Source organism: Nelumbo nucifera, chromosome 3 (genome assembly GCF_055504915.1).
Source record: "Nelumbo nucifera cultivar China Antique chromosome 3, China Antique-T2T, whole genome shotgun sequence".
Lineage (NCBI taxonomy): Eukaryota > Viridiplantae > Streptophyta > Magnoliopsida > Proteales > Nelumbonaceae > Nelumbo > Nelumbo nucifera.
In genome coordinates, this window is record NC_142651.1 from 101,896,361 (window position 1) to 101,911,554 (window position 15,194).

Below are 15,194 nucleotides of genomic sequence, written 5' to 3' on the forward strand. Positions count from 1 at the left end.
ATATGTATGTAAAGGAACTGATTGATCAAACCTAAGTCCAACCCATGTTGGGAATTGGGATCACAAAAACTTTTAGGAAAAGCTCTGAGACGTAACTAAAGACATCGTCTTTAAAATGTTATTTACCCCCACTCAGTTTTAATGAGTTTGTTGTTGGGTTATAGGCAAATCTATTCCTAAGATACAAAAGAGTCTTAAATGAGAATTTGCAACCAGTAAAGTTGAATCTTCGAAGAAATCTTTTGTAAGACAATAGCAAATGGAACTGAGAAAGACAAAGAGTGTTTTTCGAAAACTTGTATTTAATTGCTTGATTCACATTCCTTAAATAGTTTTTAAAAAGTCAGGGAGAAGAGGAAAGTGTTAATTCAAAAAAAGGCTATTTGAACAATCACAATGTTTGATTGTTAAAAGGTAATTGACTGTTAACTTTGAATAGTGCCTCTTGATCACATCCAATCGGATCGTGACCACTGAAATCATCAATAGTCAAGCTCACACCAAAGGTCAAAATCACCTTACGTAGACCATTGTGCCATACACACACATGCATGCGCATTGCACAGTAACAAGCCTCCATACTCTATTCTTTATATTTCTAAGTGTAAATGAACTCCTACTTAAAAACTTAAAACAAGCTCAGTAACTCTTTAATATGAAACAAGTTGAAAACTGATTTTAATAAGAGAAAACACTATTTTCCAAGATACATGTACAGATGTATTCTTTAACAAAGAGCCTCTTCTTCGATGTCCCTTGAAAACTGATTTTAATTGATCAATCAATTCTCTAACAAAGAGCCTCTTCTACGATGTCCCATGAAGATTCTGTTTTTTTATATATATATATATATTTCTACATATAACTACCATTGGGCACCCAGTGGAATTGATGCTTACGCTAAGAGATCTCGTAGGTGCATCTATATTTTTTATCATACATTTTTACGGAAAGAAGAAATAAACATGTAGTCAGAGATAAAGGGGCCATTAATTAAATAACAACTGCAATGCCTGAACTAAATGACTAATTGTCTTGCTTTCTAGTGAAATAAGTTTTTAAGGATGCTGTGAGCTCCTTAATTAAATAACTTCAGCCAGTTATCTAATGGCCCCTAGATTGATTAAATCCACTCCAGAATCAATTACGAAAAATAGAATAACTGAAAATTTGAACCTTTGAAGGTTTATATAGAGAACGGAGCCATCACAAAGCACCTCCATAGATTGGAAATTACATCTGCTATCATGGTTGCAGGATTCCCTTCTGATCCCCAAATGAAACACGAATACGCCAGCAATTGAAATAAATTCAAAACATACCATGTTTCATCATAGCGGGTTGAAAGGGAGACCTGCAATAGTGCGACTTGTGCTCTCCACAGATTGGAATTGAACTCTCCTGTAAGAAAAAATATTGTTCTGTGTAAGTACTTCCTTAGCAAACTTTCAGGAGAATCTGAGAGTGATTTTTACAGGCTGGTGTGTCCCTTTCTTAAAGAATCAAGGAGCAGAAAAAGAAAAACAAGGGAAACTAACATTTAATTTTATTGTTTGATCATAAAATAATATCAGTACTATTTGCACAAACAGGACGCCGGTCCACATTTACAATATACCCTTTCACCCATGAAATACCAAAGGAAAGAAAAAGAACTGAGTTTAACCAATGTCTCTGATAATGTTTTGTTACCACTATCAGAAAACTGTTTGGAAACCCTTTCCACTGGTATCGAAACTCTTCTCTACCGAATTCTATTGAAGCTTCACATATAAATAATAGAAAATACTTTTCTGTGTGCACCCAAGCATTAGTTGGTGCAATCAAATCCTTGACAAACAGAAACCCAGATAATCAGGACCAAAAGCAAGAGAACCCCAAGAACAACCAATTTTATTTTCATGTTTTGTAGCCACATTTTCCGCCGGACTTTTGTGCCTACTTTCTTGAATTCTTGAGCCTGAGAATATCATCCAATGAATCTGTTAAATACTTGCATAGAACAAATTCATAGAAGAAAAATAGAAGTCTACAATCAACTAAGTTATATAGAATTAACCTACCTGAGAACGAAGATCTTCTGTTTTGTCAGCAAGAGTATCTAGCTTCTCCCCTCTATCAAGAGCCTGGAAAAATTATAGGGAAAAATTCCTGGGTTAATTGCTAAAAAGTCACCTGATGCAGAATGGCCAAAAATTCACAGGAAAGGATCTGATTGAAAGAAATAATGGTAATGCGGGAACTTACTTCTGCATGACACCATGACCACAAAAACATGAACTGGATGGACAAATATATAGAAAAAGGTTTCCAATCAAGCAGGCCTTTCATTTTCTATAAAAAAAAAATCTAACCCAACCACTATCTGAACACAACCTGGTGCTTGAACATTCTGTTTTTCTGAAACCTGTTCTACCACTCTACCATTCTGTTCTTTTCAGTGCCAGATCTATTTTAAATTATGAGATCTACCATTTCTCACTACTTCAACCCATGCCCTTTTTGGTCTGTCCCTATCTCTTCTAGTCCCTTCAATGTTGTAACAGATTACTTTTTTGTATCAGTACTGTAGATGGTCCTGAACATTAGCAAAACCATCTTAGTCTACTTTTTTGTAAATATATATATATATACTTTTTTTTTTATCAATAACACTTTTTTTTTTTATCAATAACACTTTCATTAAATCATCAGTAGAAAATTTACAGGAGGAAGACAAACACACTTATCTTCCAAGAGTCACTAAGAGCCTCATAAAAGAAAGAAAAAAGAAGAAAAAGAGAAAAGAATACACTAAAGTTACAGCTTAGCCCAAAACAGTGAATCCCTTTCTGCCCCTTGTTTAGCTAAACCGTCAGCTAGGGAATTAGCCGATCTTTTAACCCAACATGTCTTAACTTCCATCTCCCGCACCAGCCACATGAATTTCCTCCTCTCATTGATCAATAACACTTTCATTAAATCATCAGTAGAAAATTTACTTTTTTGTAAATATTGTTTCTTGACTGCCCAACACTCTACAGTGAGCGGATTTCCACATTGAGTTATCTCTTGGTAATATAAGAGGTCACATTGAGTTTTCACTTTTAGCTAAAGCATCAGCCACAACATTGAAGTTCCTAGAAATCCATCTCAGAGAGAACAAAAATTTCTTGCAAGAAGTGGGCAATCCTCCAGGGGCCTTCACTTTTCCTTTTGGCCCACCCAATGGTGATTCTAGAACCTCCTTCCACCAGTAACAACTCCACCTGTAGAGCTCTAGTTGCCCAAAGACCCACCAAAAGAGCTTGAGCCTCAGACTCAGAGGCATCTCCTTCCATCAGTAACATCCTCTTGAATCATCATCATCATCATTCATGCCTTATCCTAACTATATGGGGTTGGTTACATGAATCCTGTTTGCCAATCCATTCAATTTAAAGCCATATCCACCCACTGTCAAATTATTAGTGCCTAAATGATTTCTTACTACTTCTACCCATTTCTTTTTTGTGCTACCCCTAGCTCTTCCAGCCCATTCCACTTGTAACAAATCACTTCTAACTGGGGCTGGTAGTGGTCTCCTATGCACGTGACTAAATCATCTTACTCTACTTTCTCTCATTTTATCACCTATGGAGCTACTCCTAGGTTCCTATGGATGACTTATTTCCTAATCCTATCCTTTCTAGTTTTTCCACTCATCAATCTTAACATACATTTCTTCCACTCATTTTCTGGACATGTTTTCTCAGGACATCCTCCCAAATATGTTTAGTTAATTCATCCATGACTACATTGACTAGTGCAAATAAAAAAGGACTAATTGGTTAGCCTTGGTGAAGTCCCATTATAACTGGAAATTTTGATGTCTCTTCCATAGGTGGTAGAAGATCAAGACTGTAATCAGTCTTGAATCCTAATAGGTTTTAGGTTTGCAAAACAGAAGAAAAGTGAGAGAAAGGAGAGAGAATAGAAGAGAAACAAGAGAACACAAGTTGTTGAAAGGAGGGACAGATTCTAACAGATCTGCCGCCGCCACTCTCTTAATATTTATAGGTTATGTTTAGTATATAATGGAAATGACACATCTGCCCTTGGTACTTACATAATAAATAAAGTAAATAAAAGCTGAAATAAATAACAACTGAATTAACAAACTGACTCAAACTGACACTACTATAACTGAAACAAATAACTACACTGCTGTCCTACGAACACAGTGGGGACCACTGCAGTGGGGCCCACATCAGTGTTCTCTACACTCCCCCTCAAGTTGGGAGTAGATATCTATCATTCTCAACTTGGATAGGTCTGTCTCTAACTTCTTCCTTGGTACAGCCTTGGTGAGGATATCCGCGAGCTGCATATTAGATGTGATGTACGGAAGACACACTTCTTGTGATTTGACCCTTTCTCGCACAAAATGTCGATCAACTTCGATATGTTTAATTCTGTCATGCTGCACTGGGTTGTTGGCTATATTAATAACTGCCTGATTATCACAATACAGCATTAAGGGCTTTTCATAGTCAATACCCAACTCTTCAAGTAGTGACCTCAGCCATAAGATTTCAGCCACTCCATTAGCCATTGACCTGTATTCCGCTTCAGCATTGGAGCGGGAAACAACACTCTGCTTTTTACTCCTCCAAGAGACAAGGTTACCTCCCACCAGGGCACAATATCCAGAGGTAGACCTTCTGTCATCAACACTTCCAGCCCAATCGACATCTGTATAGACTTCCACCCTCATGTGATTATTGTTCTTGAGCAATATACCTCTACCCGGGCATCTCTTCAAGTATGCTAATATTCTCTCTGCCGCAAGAAGATGAGAAGTTCTAGGGGAGTGCATGTACTGGCTAACAACACTAACGGCATAGTTGATATCTGGCCGAGTGAGGCAGAGATATAGAAGCTTTCCAACCAACCGTTGGAACATAACTTTGTCTTCAAGAGGCTCCCCACCCTCTGCACTAATCTTGTGATTTTGTTCAATGGGTGTATCAGCCGGCTTAACACCCAACTTTCTAGTTTCCGCCAATAGATCTAGAACATATTTTCTCTGAGAGATAAAAATCCCCTGATTGGATCTAGCAACCTCAATACCCAAAAAGTACCGTAGTGCACCAAGATCTTTCACCTCAAACTCTTGATGAAGGAGCTGTTTGAGGGACTCAATCTCATGACTGTCATCTCCTGTCACCACAATATCATCAACATATACTGCTAGTAGTGTCAGAGAGAACTCCACCCTCTTGATGAATAGTGTATGATCTGACTGGGCCTGTACATAACCAAACCTTCCAAGGGCTAATCTGAACCTATCAAACCAGGCTCTAGGTGACTGCTTCAAACCATACAATGCCTTGTTCAGTCGACAAACCTTCTTACCTGTCTTTGTATCATAGAATCCAGGAGGCAACTGCATGTAAACCTCTTCTTGTAAGTCTCCATTTAGAAAGGCATTTTTAACATCCATCTGAAACAGGGGCCAATAATGATTTGCTGCAAGGGATAACAGAACTTGGATGGTGGTCATCTTGGCTACTGGGAAAAGGTCTCCAAGTAGTCTATACCATAAGTCTGAGTGAACCCCTTCGCAACCAACCGGGCTTTGTACCTTTCAATAGAGCCATCAACATTATGCTTCACAGTGAACACCCATCTGCATCCCACCGGTTTCTTTCCTTTTGGTGGGTCAACCAGTGCCCAAGTATTATTCTTCAACAGGGCATCCATTTTGACTTGCATTGCATCTTTCCATTCTGGAACTGATAAGGCTTATTGCACTGTTCTTGGAATAGGGACATCGGCAATGGAAGTGAGATAGGACCGGTAAGATGGTGACAAACGATCATAGGATAAGAACTATGAGATGTTGTGAGCTGTAGAAGTGGTGCAATGTCGTTTCCCTTTGCGAATGGCAATAGGGAGATCAAGGTCATCCACAAGAGGGGAAGTGGCAACAGTGAGAGGTATCTTAGTAGGCTCTGGATCTGGAGCCGCAGAAGGAACTGGAGCTGGCCGGGACTGCCGAAGACTAGGATCAACCTGCCTGCATCGCCTGTGATAAACTCTCAACTCTGGCTCCCTCTGACCACCCTCACCACTACAACCTTCATTACCCAGTGGAATAGGTAAAGGAACAGCCCCACTTCCACTCTCACTGCTCTCCCCCCGAGGAAAGAAACTCAAAACAGCCCCACTCTCACTGCTCTCCCCCTGAGGAGAAACCCTAGGATAATAGGGTGTCTCCTCAAAGAAGGTGACATCTATGGAGACAAACCGTTTCACTGAAACCGGACCATAGCAGCAATAACCCTTTTGAGTTTGTGCATAACCAAGGAAAATGCATTTGGAGGCCTTAGGTTCAAACTTGGAATGATGAGGCCCGAGAAGCTGAACGAAACAGGTACAACCAAAGGTTTTAAGGGGAACAATGAACAACTCCTCGTCTAGGTATAGAAAGGAAAAGGGGGTTCTCATATCAAGGACCCGGGAAGGAACTCGATTAATGAGATAAACTGCCGTGAGGATAGCATCACCCCAGAAGCGAATAGGTACATTGGAGGTAAACATAATGCTTCTAGCCACCTCCAAGATATGCCTATTCTTCCTTTCGGCAACGCTGTTCTGCTGTGGTGTATAAGGGCAAGTACTCTAGTGAATAACTCCATGGCTAAGAAGGTAGGAGGTCAATGGCTGAGCAAAGTATTCCTTTGCATTATCAGACCTAAGGACTTTGATTTTGGTCACAAACTGAGTGAGAACCATCTGATGGAAGTTTTGGGTTAGAGCAGGAACCTTATCCCAAGAACGCATAAGATAGACCCAAGAAAAACGGGTATGGTCATCAACAAACAGTAGAAAATATCTGTACCCACCCATAGAAGAGATATGATATGGCCCCCAAACATCAGTATGCACAATATCAAAAGAGGAATTACTCCTTTTATTATTTAAAGAATAAGAGGTTCTACAATGTTTGGCAAACTCACAACTCTCACACCTCAACTTTGATAACTCAACAGACTCAAATAAAGCAGGAAACAAACTCTTCAAAGACCTAAAAGACAAATGACCTAATCGGTTATGCTTTGGCATAACCAAACTCACAGACTGGGAAACAAAAGACTTCTTATCCACTGACTCCTCCCGACGAGAACTCTCTCCAAGCAGATAGATCCCGTTTGTCTCACGGCCAGTCCCAATCACCTTCCTCGTCTCCAAATCCTGAAAAACACATTGGTCAGGAAAAAAGGTTACTGAACAGTTCATGTGTTTGGTAATACTACTAACTGAAAGCAGGTTAGTATCAAGCTTAGGAACATGCAAGACAGAAGATAAAGAGATAGTATCCGATAGCTTGATGTCCCCCTTGCCCGAAATGGGAACAAGAGAGCCATCAGCAATGGATACTCTATCTCGGCCAGAGGACAAGTGATAAGAAGTGAACAAAGATGGCAAGCTAGCCATATGGTCAGATGCACCTAAATCTATTACCCAGCAGTGATCAATATTACCTGGAGCTGAAGCATGGTAAGCTGAGGCTCAAGTACCTGAATGTGCAAATGCAGATGTGGCAGGAGCTGATGGTGACTGAGATGGCTGAGCTGAACTCCCAACTTCCTTTTCCAACTGTATGAGGGCAGCCCGAACAGCAGCTAAAGTCTCTAGGGATGTGCCTGATGAGGATGTTGAATCAATGTTCACTGCCATATGAGCATTACCCTTCTTAGTTCTTAGTTTTGATGGGACCAAGTGAGGATGTAGCTTCCAACAAGTATCTTTTGTGTGCTTGGGTTTCTTGCAACGTTCACATACCAGATCCCGTTTATCTTCCTTCTTCCGGTCCCTTTCTGAGTCACCCCCTGGCTTAGGTTTAATAGCTGTCAAGGCTGGGAAAGAGGGCTGAGGCTGCATCATGACTTTCCTCCTGGTCTCTTCACTATGCACCAGGGAGTATGCTTGAGAAAGGGTCACACTATCTCTTGTCAATATCTGTTGTCGCACAATGTCATATTCTGAATTCAAACCAGCCAGAAACTCAAATACCCTATTCGTCTCGACTTGCTTTCTGTGAGTTTGTGCATCTTTGGGACTCTCCCACTCAAGGGTCTCTAGATGATCAATCTCATGCCACAAGGATTTGAAGGTAGAGAAGTAGGTAGAAACTGGCTTCTCTCCTTGTTTAAGGTTGTTCACCTCACACTTCAGTTCATAGGCTCTGGCAACATTAAGGGGTTGGGAATAGGTTTCTTTCACAACATCCCATATCTCTTTGGTTGTCTTTGCCCACAAGTAATTTCGGCTGATATGTGGCTGCATAGAATTACACAGCCATGCCATAACCAAATAGTTCTCTTGAACCCACTTGGTGTATGTTGGGTCTTCCTTGGAAGGTTCTTTCACATCTCCCAAGAGGTAACCCAGTTTTCCCCTTCCTCCAATAGTCATCATGGCTGATTGAGCCCAATCCAAATAATTTGACCCATCAAATCTCATAGTTGTAATCTGAAACCCGGTTTCAGATACACTACCATAACTGTGGTTTCCAAAACTACTTTCTCCCCGACCCTTAAACTCCATCTTTGATCAAGATTCAGTGGCTACAAACTGTTAGAGCCACTATACCAGAAAACATAGTCAAACAAGCAAGTCTGAAATCTGATCCGAAACCAACACAAATCTGATCTGATCTGATCCGATCTGAAACCAACCCAAATCTGATCTAAAATCAATCTCTATCACAGTATATGCAAAAAATCAACTCACATCTGATCTGAAATCAATTGACATGCACAGTACCAGGCAGCCTATCAATCTGAGATGCTATTTTTTGAAATCACTACTGTGGGGCCCACTACTGCGAGAGCAAAATTAGGGTTTCAACTGTAGGTCTGAAGTAAGTGCTCAGCTGCACTCTCCAAGCAATCCGCACAAGTGGGACTTGTCATAGGGCAATATGAAACCCTAAAATCTAATCACCTTTGAAGAGGGGGGTTCGGCCCAACAGTCAAACCCTAGAAACAAACTTAAACACAGTTCGGCAAGCCAAACCCTAGAAACAAACTTGAACACAGTTCGGCCCCTCTTTCTAGATAGGTCCAACCTATCTCGACTGATTGCAATCTCTGAAACTCAGTAAAAAAAAACTTACTTATGTACTTCGGTTTACTGTCTTCTAGGGTTACCTGAACCCTAACCTTCGCTGCCTCTTCCTGATTACCAACTCTCTGCAAGCTGCGGCAAGTCTTCAACTGCTGCGAACCTCTCCTGGTAATCTCCAAGATTCAGCAACCGAAAACTTCTTCAAAGCTTCCAGCCCTAGCTAGTCCTCATGTGGTCGGTTGGACTAGACACATGAGAAGCCCTAGATAGGCTTTGATACCAAGTAGAAGATCAAGACTGTAATCAGTCTTGAATCCTAATAGGTTTTAGGTTTGCAAAACAGAAGAAAAGTGGGAGAAAGGAGAGAGAATAGAGGAGAAACAAGATAACACAAGTTGTTGAAAGGAGGGACAGATTCTAACAGATCTGCCGCCGCCACTCTCGTACATAATGGAAAGGACACATCTGCCCTTGGTACTTACATAATAAATAAAGTAAATAAAAGCTGAAATAAATAACAACTGAATTAACAAACTGACTCAAACTGACACTACTATAACTGAAACAAATAACTACACTGCTGTCCTACGAACACAGTGGGGACCACTGCAGTGGGGCCCACATCAGTGTTCTCTACATTGTAATAATGGTTGTTGCACCCTTATACATGTCTTTAATTAGGTCTACATCACTATTTGGCACTCATTTCGTTTCCAAAACCCACTGTATTATCTCTCTAAGAACCCTTATCATTTTCTCTCTCTAGATCAATTGATACCATATGAAGATCTCTCTTTTCCTCTTTTCTATTAGTTGTCTCAATAAAAAGATGGCTTACATGGTTCGTCTCCTTGGCTTAAAACCAGATATTTTTAATATACTTGTTTCATGTTGTAACCTCTACTCAATTAATCTTCCCCAAAGTTTCATACTCTAGCTCATGAATTTACTCCATAATAATTCTTACAACTTTGTTAATTGCCTTTTTTTAAATATAAGCACCATAATGCTCTTTCTGCCCTACATTAGGGGATGGAAAATAGATGGGTTGGGTGCAGGTCGAATACCAACCCATCCATTAATCACCCACAACTAGACCTGCTCACAGGCTCGGACGGGCCGGGCTTTGTCTCTGTATCAACAAAATACATTCAGGCCCGTCCCAAGCCCAGTCCTCATATAAAGCCCAAAGCCTGGCCAGAAATTTGAAAACAGATTTCTTTTCTTTTTTTTTGTTCAATAAAAAAGTGTTTTATTTATATTAAAAGCCTTCAAAACACAAGAATAATAAAAGATCCCAGTATTACTTGAAAAAAGAGATGAGGAACAAAGAAAAAATATTGTATATATTTTTTTACTAAATAAAATGTTTTTTATTATATAATATCTGTTATCAAGTCAGGGTCAGGCTTGGGCTGGACTTTTTTGAGAAAGCCCGAGCCTATCCCGAAAAAAGGTTGGGCTTGGTGTTTTAGGCCCAAGCCCGTGGGCCTAAAGTCATGTCCAAGCCCGACTTAGAACGGGTCGGGCCAGACTGGGCCGTCAAGCTACCCAGCCCATGAACAGGTCTACCCACAACCAATAACAATCCATGTCAAACACAATTGTCCCATTTCTCAACTATTTTAAGAAACGGGATTCCATCTCTCTCCCTCCCTCCCATGGCGCTCTTTCTACCCTACATTAGGGGATGACAACTAGATGGGTTGGTATTTGACCTACATCCAAGTGATCCAACCCATCTAGTGGATGGGCTTTAGCTCATTCAGCAAAAACCATCAAGTGGCTAGCTGACTCTGGCAGTGGCCCATGGGCTTTAGCTCATTTCTTGGCTGAAGTAGAGATATCCTATTTAACTTAAATGCACAGCTGGGTTGGATCCCTAGGGAGCTAAACTCTGATGCGGATGGTCTAGCAAAAGCTGATGCTCACAGGGATTTCTTGTTTAGTGATAGCTTTCTTCCTACTTTAACATTTGAGTTGTAATTTCTGTGTACATCTTCTTATGTACCCACTATTTCATTAATAAAGTTACCATCTTTTTCAAAAAAATAACAATCCATGTCAAACACAATTATTCCATTTCTTAGCTATTTGAAAAAATGGAATTCCATCTCTCCCTCCCCCCTCCTCTCTCTCTCTCTGATCACCATCACACACCAGCTCATATTAGCAAAGCTAAACCAGCCCTCCTCTCTCTCTAAATGCAAGATGAATGCATACATAAAACAACAAAACATTGCTTAGAGGAGTGATATCTACTATTGGCGGAGTGAATAACAATGTAATAGGGCACTTATTTTTATTGATCCACAAAGACAACAAATAACCAGTAACGGAGCTCTAACAGTGAAGAAACCCTTAGTGAATGACCAGCACAACAAGGTCAATGAACAAGGGTGTCGTATACACATGTCAATAAACTATGCACTAGCAGCTAGGCTCTTCCTACTCACAAGGGATGGTCATAAATTTGATGGCCAAATGATTGAGCGGCAACTCTGTCAAGCCAAGTCATCAATTATTGATGCCACCGGCACTGAAACCACTATTGCAAGATTCTTGGTTGTGTCACAAGGGAACATCCATTTTGGCATCCCTTCATCAGAAACCCAAACCTGCATTGTTGAGTTCTACACCATTCATACTTGGTAAGTGGATCAAGATAGAAGACGACGCAGATGTTGGTAGAAAGGATGACACTATTATAGCCATTTCTGCGATTATAGTGAGGCCCACTAGTGGGTTTTAGGTGGTTACAATGTGCTGGGTTTTAGTTAGATTTGGAGTCTCATAGTTGCACAAGAGATGGTTGTACCAACACTGGCCATGGTGGAGGCAACATCGTAGTCATTAGTGGCAGGATAGTTTCTAGAGCAACCAATTGGAAAAGCATTGATTGCAAGGATTGGGAATAATCTATTGATTGCATGGGGGCATTAGAATTTGTTGGCTTTGTCTACTATGCCAGCATTGTCAGGGAGGAGTGAGGATATGAGCCTTGTTGATTTGGATTGTGTGATTCCATGCATGTTTTTGAGGAGAATTTTAGAGATTAAAGGTAGAGAAAGGAAAACAGCTGTAGAATATATGTTTTAAAACATCCTCAACCCAACTGACTCTAGCCCTTTTCATGTAACCCAAATGGATTACTTGACCCATTTTGTCCCACCTGTTAAACAGTTGGATTTGGATTGTGTGTATGCATTGGGTTGAAAATTGCCACCAATATCCAACATAGATCACTTCCTTAAATAGACTTCTTAGAATGCCTTGTAATTAGCCCTTACTACTGTTTTGAGGGGTGACTTCAATGCATGGTATGTGTGATTAAAACATGTGGCATAAAGGGCATCTCGAGCACTTGGGGTTGCAAGAGATACTTGCCTCATAACAGGCTCCCCATGAACACAAACATAACAATGTTTCAAGGAATTGTATATACATGCATGCATATATTAAGTAATTCCTAGATGCAGAATTAGAGAGGCAAGATGTATAGAACTAACTAATCATTGTAAACCATTATCATATTTTTCTATCCATGTCCACGTTAGTTTCAAGATAGACTATCAGTGTGTGGTGCAATTCAATACCTTGTCTATATTTTCCAGCATAATACTTTTAACCTCTGAAACCTGAGCCTTCACTTTTAAAAGCTTCTCAATCTCTTCAGCATGGTCAATGATATATTGCATGTGCTCTTTCATAACTGGTCTGCAGATATTCAGAATCATTTTTTTTTCAGTGGTAGTAATTCCTATATATTTTTCTACAAAGAAAAAGAGTGAAAGGAGGAAAGGACCTATATATAAGAATCTAAATCTTGATAAAATTCTCAGAATTCTAAGATTTTGCTAGGCTTCATAGTGTTAGAAGGCTAAAATCCATAAGGAACAAAAAGAGCATAATACAAAAAGAAATAAAGGAAAAAAAGGAAGATAGGAAGAATCTGAAGGAGAAAATAGGAAAGAAGGGGAAAGTTAAGGAAGAAAGATATGAAAAGCATTAAACTTACATTCTTGTGAACTTTCTGAATATTTTGATTCAGGTTAAAACCTAGGGAAAATGTTCGAGTTGTAGAAAGATATAGCATCTCTAGAACAAACATACCCAAACTCCTTGTTGAGACTCTTGGCAATGGCTGTATCAGCTTTACCCCCACCATATCTCTTTTTGAAGTCAGCTTTCATGCGTTCCAGAAAAGCTATAGACACCTGCTTCCCAACAGATTCTTTGGCAACTACACAGTATGCTGTGACATCCAAAGAGCATCAAGAGATGAAAAAAGTCATGTCACATTATCCTTAATGAACAAAAAGATAAGAAAAGAAAATGATTCTTCCATTATTGCATTACATGCACAACTCTTTAAGGCTTAAGCATTTGAAGTGTGACTGCAATATGCTGAAAGAAAAGGATAATGCAACAGAATTACCCGATTCATCCTATTGCTCAGCTCAAAAAAAAAAAAAAAAAAAATCCATGCTTTACCATCTCTGAATGGACCAATAGTATAATCTAAAAAATATCAAACATGAATGGAAACCGTAATTGTGCAGCAATAGCTCAGATTCTAGATATGATAAGATACCCCAAATTCAATTTTCAAAGGAGAGAGTAATAACTTCCTCCCCCTATTCAAACCTTTCAATGATAAAAACGAAAAAACAGAGAAGACAAGGATTTCTCTTTTTCTCCATATGAGGTTTCAAGTTTCAACAACCTAAGCTAATTTGGCCCCGAAAGACATCAAAGGAGGCAAAGGAAATTCTCATTTTTAGACAGTGCTTTATATTTTCACTTGTCTCCATGAAAGTCTATAATATTTTCCTTTTCTGTTATACATATTTCCTTTTTTTCCCTAATTAAGTATAGAATTATAACCAGTCTTCTGGTCTAAAATAAATAAATAACAATAACTCGAACCAGTCATATGGATCGACCACTATTTGTCAATGAGTCAGGGCGAGTCAACCAAGTCTACAGAAAAAAATATATTCCACTGGTTAAGCTTCGATTATAAGAATTCCTCTTAAACTAGAAGTTGAATTAGTTGTAACTTTTTTTTACATTCAATCTTATGAAGAAGATCCATTGAAAACTCTCTGGATCGGTCATGCTCTGAGTCAGCAGTCCCTTTAGATCCAGTCCAAGTCATCTCAAATTCACTCAAAATCCAAATGTGAAATCAACTACGAGTATACGATGGAGGGACAAACCACATAACAAAATGGAATTATTTTCGGTTAATCCCTAAACGGTAAATCAGATCAGAACAACACGATAAAAAAGAAGATCTCTGAAACAAAACCGAGGGAAAGAGGCGGAAAAGATACCATAGCCGTCTTCGACGAGGAAGTTGAAGGTGTGATGATCGCAACTGTAAGTGAACTTATTGTTACCGGAGGGGAGTTTCTGAAGGCACTGAGATGCGATAGCCGGGAAATTTCCAGTAAACTCGGTGTACTCGGCCAAGATCATGGTCCCTCGAGCCACGAAGCTGTAGATAAACGACTCCTGTTGACTCATCTCCTGGTTCTTGATTCAGCCGGTAACGGAAGAGAAGAGACACCGACTCAATGAGCGGGCAGCTGTTAATAAATCAACATTTGCCAGAGAATGCTGGCTCTGCTACCTGCTAGTGCGTAGTTGGTATCCTAACTGCGGCGATTGTTGCTTTAGTTTAGAAAAGGGAAAAGAAATGTCTTTTTCCACAGAGCAAGCAAGGTAAGCAGGAACAGTGTTTTGAGTGTGAAAGAGAGAACAAGAGTCAGACAACAATGGAGTGCGATTCAGACATTCTCGGCTCCTGCTCTGCTGCTCCTCCCCCACCGGCGTATTTTTGCAACTCAAATCACAAAATTTTAATTTTCATTGAGAGAGAGAGAGAGAGAGAGAGAGAGAGAGAGAAGCAGAGAGAAAGCAGAAAAGGAAACAAGAACGGCCAGAAGGAGCGGTGAAATCAAATGTCTTATTCTTGAGTTTTCGGACAAAAGATAACAGTAATTGTGATTTGTGAGATTTATTTATTAGATAAATTACAAATACCCCCCTGTGCCATGGGGTCGTTCGTATCACGTATGGGGTCAGTGACA

The 15,194-nt window shown here is 39.8% G+C and overlaps 1 protein-coding gene across 2 annotated transcripts; it reads right to left on the bottom strand.

Moving 5' to 3' along the window:
• Positions 1-966: 966 nt before the first annotated feature.
• LOC104598994 (vesicle-associated membrane protein 724) lies at positions 967-15,090 on the bottom strand. Of its 2 annotated transcripts, XM_010261350.3 has the most exons (6): positions 14,436-15,090; positions 13,210-13,351; positions 12,693-12,813; positions 2,064-2,126; positions 1,790-1,960; positions 967-1,401 (listed from the first exon to the last, which is right to left on the bottom strand). In XM_010261350.3, the coding sequence occupies exons 1-5, from the start codon at positions 14,626-14,628 to the stop codon at positions 1,811-1,813; spliced, it is 669 nt and encodes a 222-aa protein (XP_010259652.2). In that variant the 5' UTR covers positions 14,629-15,090; the 3' UTR covers positions 967-1,401; positions 1,790-1,810. The 2 variants fall into 2 exon arrangements, with proteins under 2 accessions (XP_010259652.2, XP_010259650.2); XM_010261348.3 differs by lacking the exon at positions 967-1,401 and having other exon boundaries at positions 1,529-1,960.
• Positions 15,091-15,194: the final 104 nt, after the last annotated feature.

Bases quoted from the DNA above. Each gene is read 5' to 3' on its own strand.
- LOC104598994 (XM_010261350.3), bottom strand. From the start codon at position 14,628: ATGAGTCAACAGGAGTCGTTTATCTACAGCTTCGTGGCTCGAGGGACC. The intron at 13,352-14,435 runs GTATCTTTTCCG...TGGATGTCACAG, and splicing joins CCTCGTCGAAGACGGCTATG to CATACTGTGTAGTTGCCAAA. The intron at 2,127-12,692 runs GTATTGAATTGC...TAATTTTTCCAG, and splicing joins TGCTGGAAAATATAGACAAG to GCTCTTGATAGAGGGGAGAA.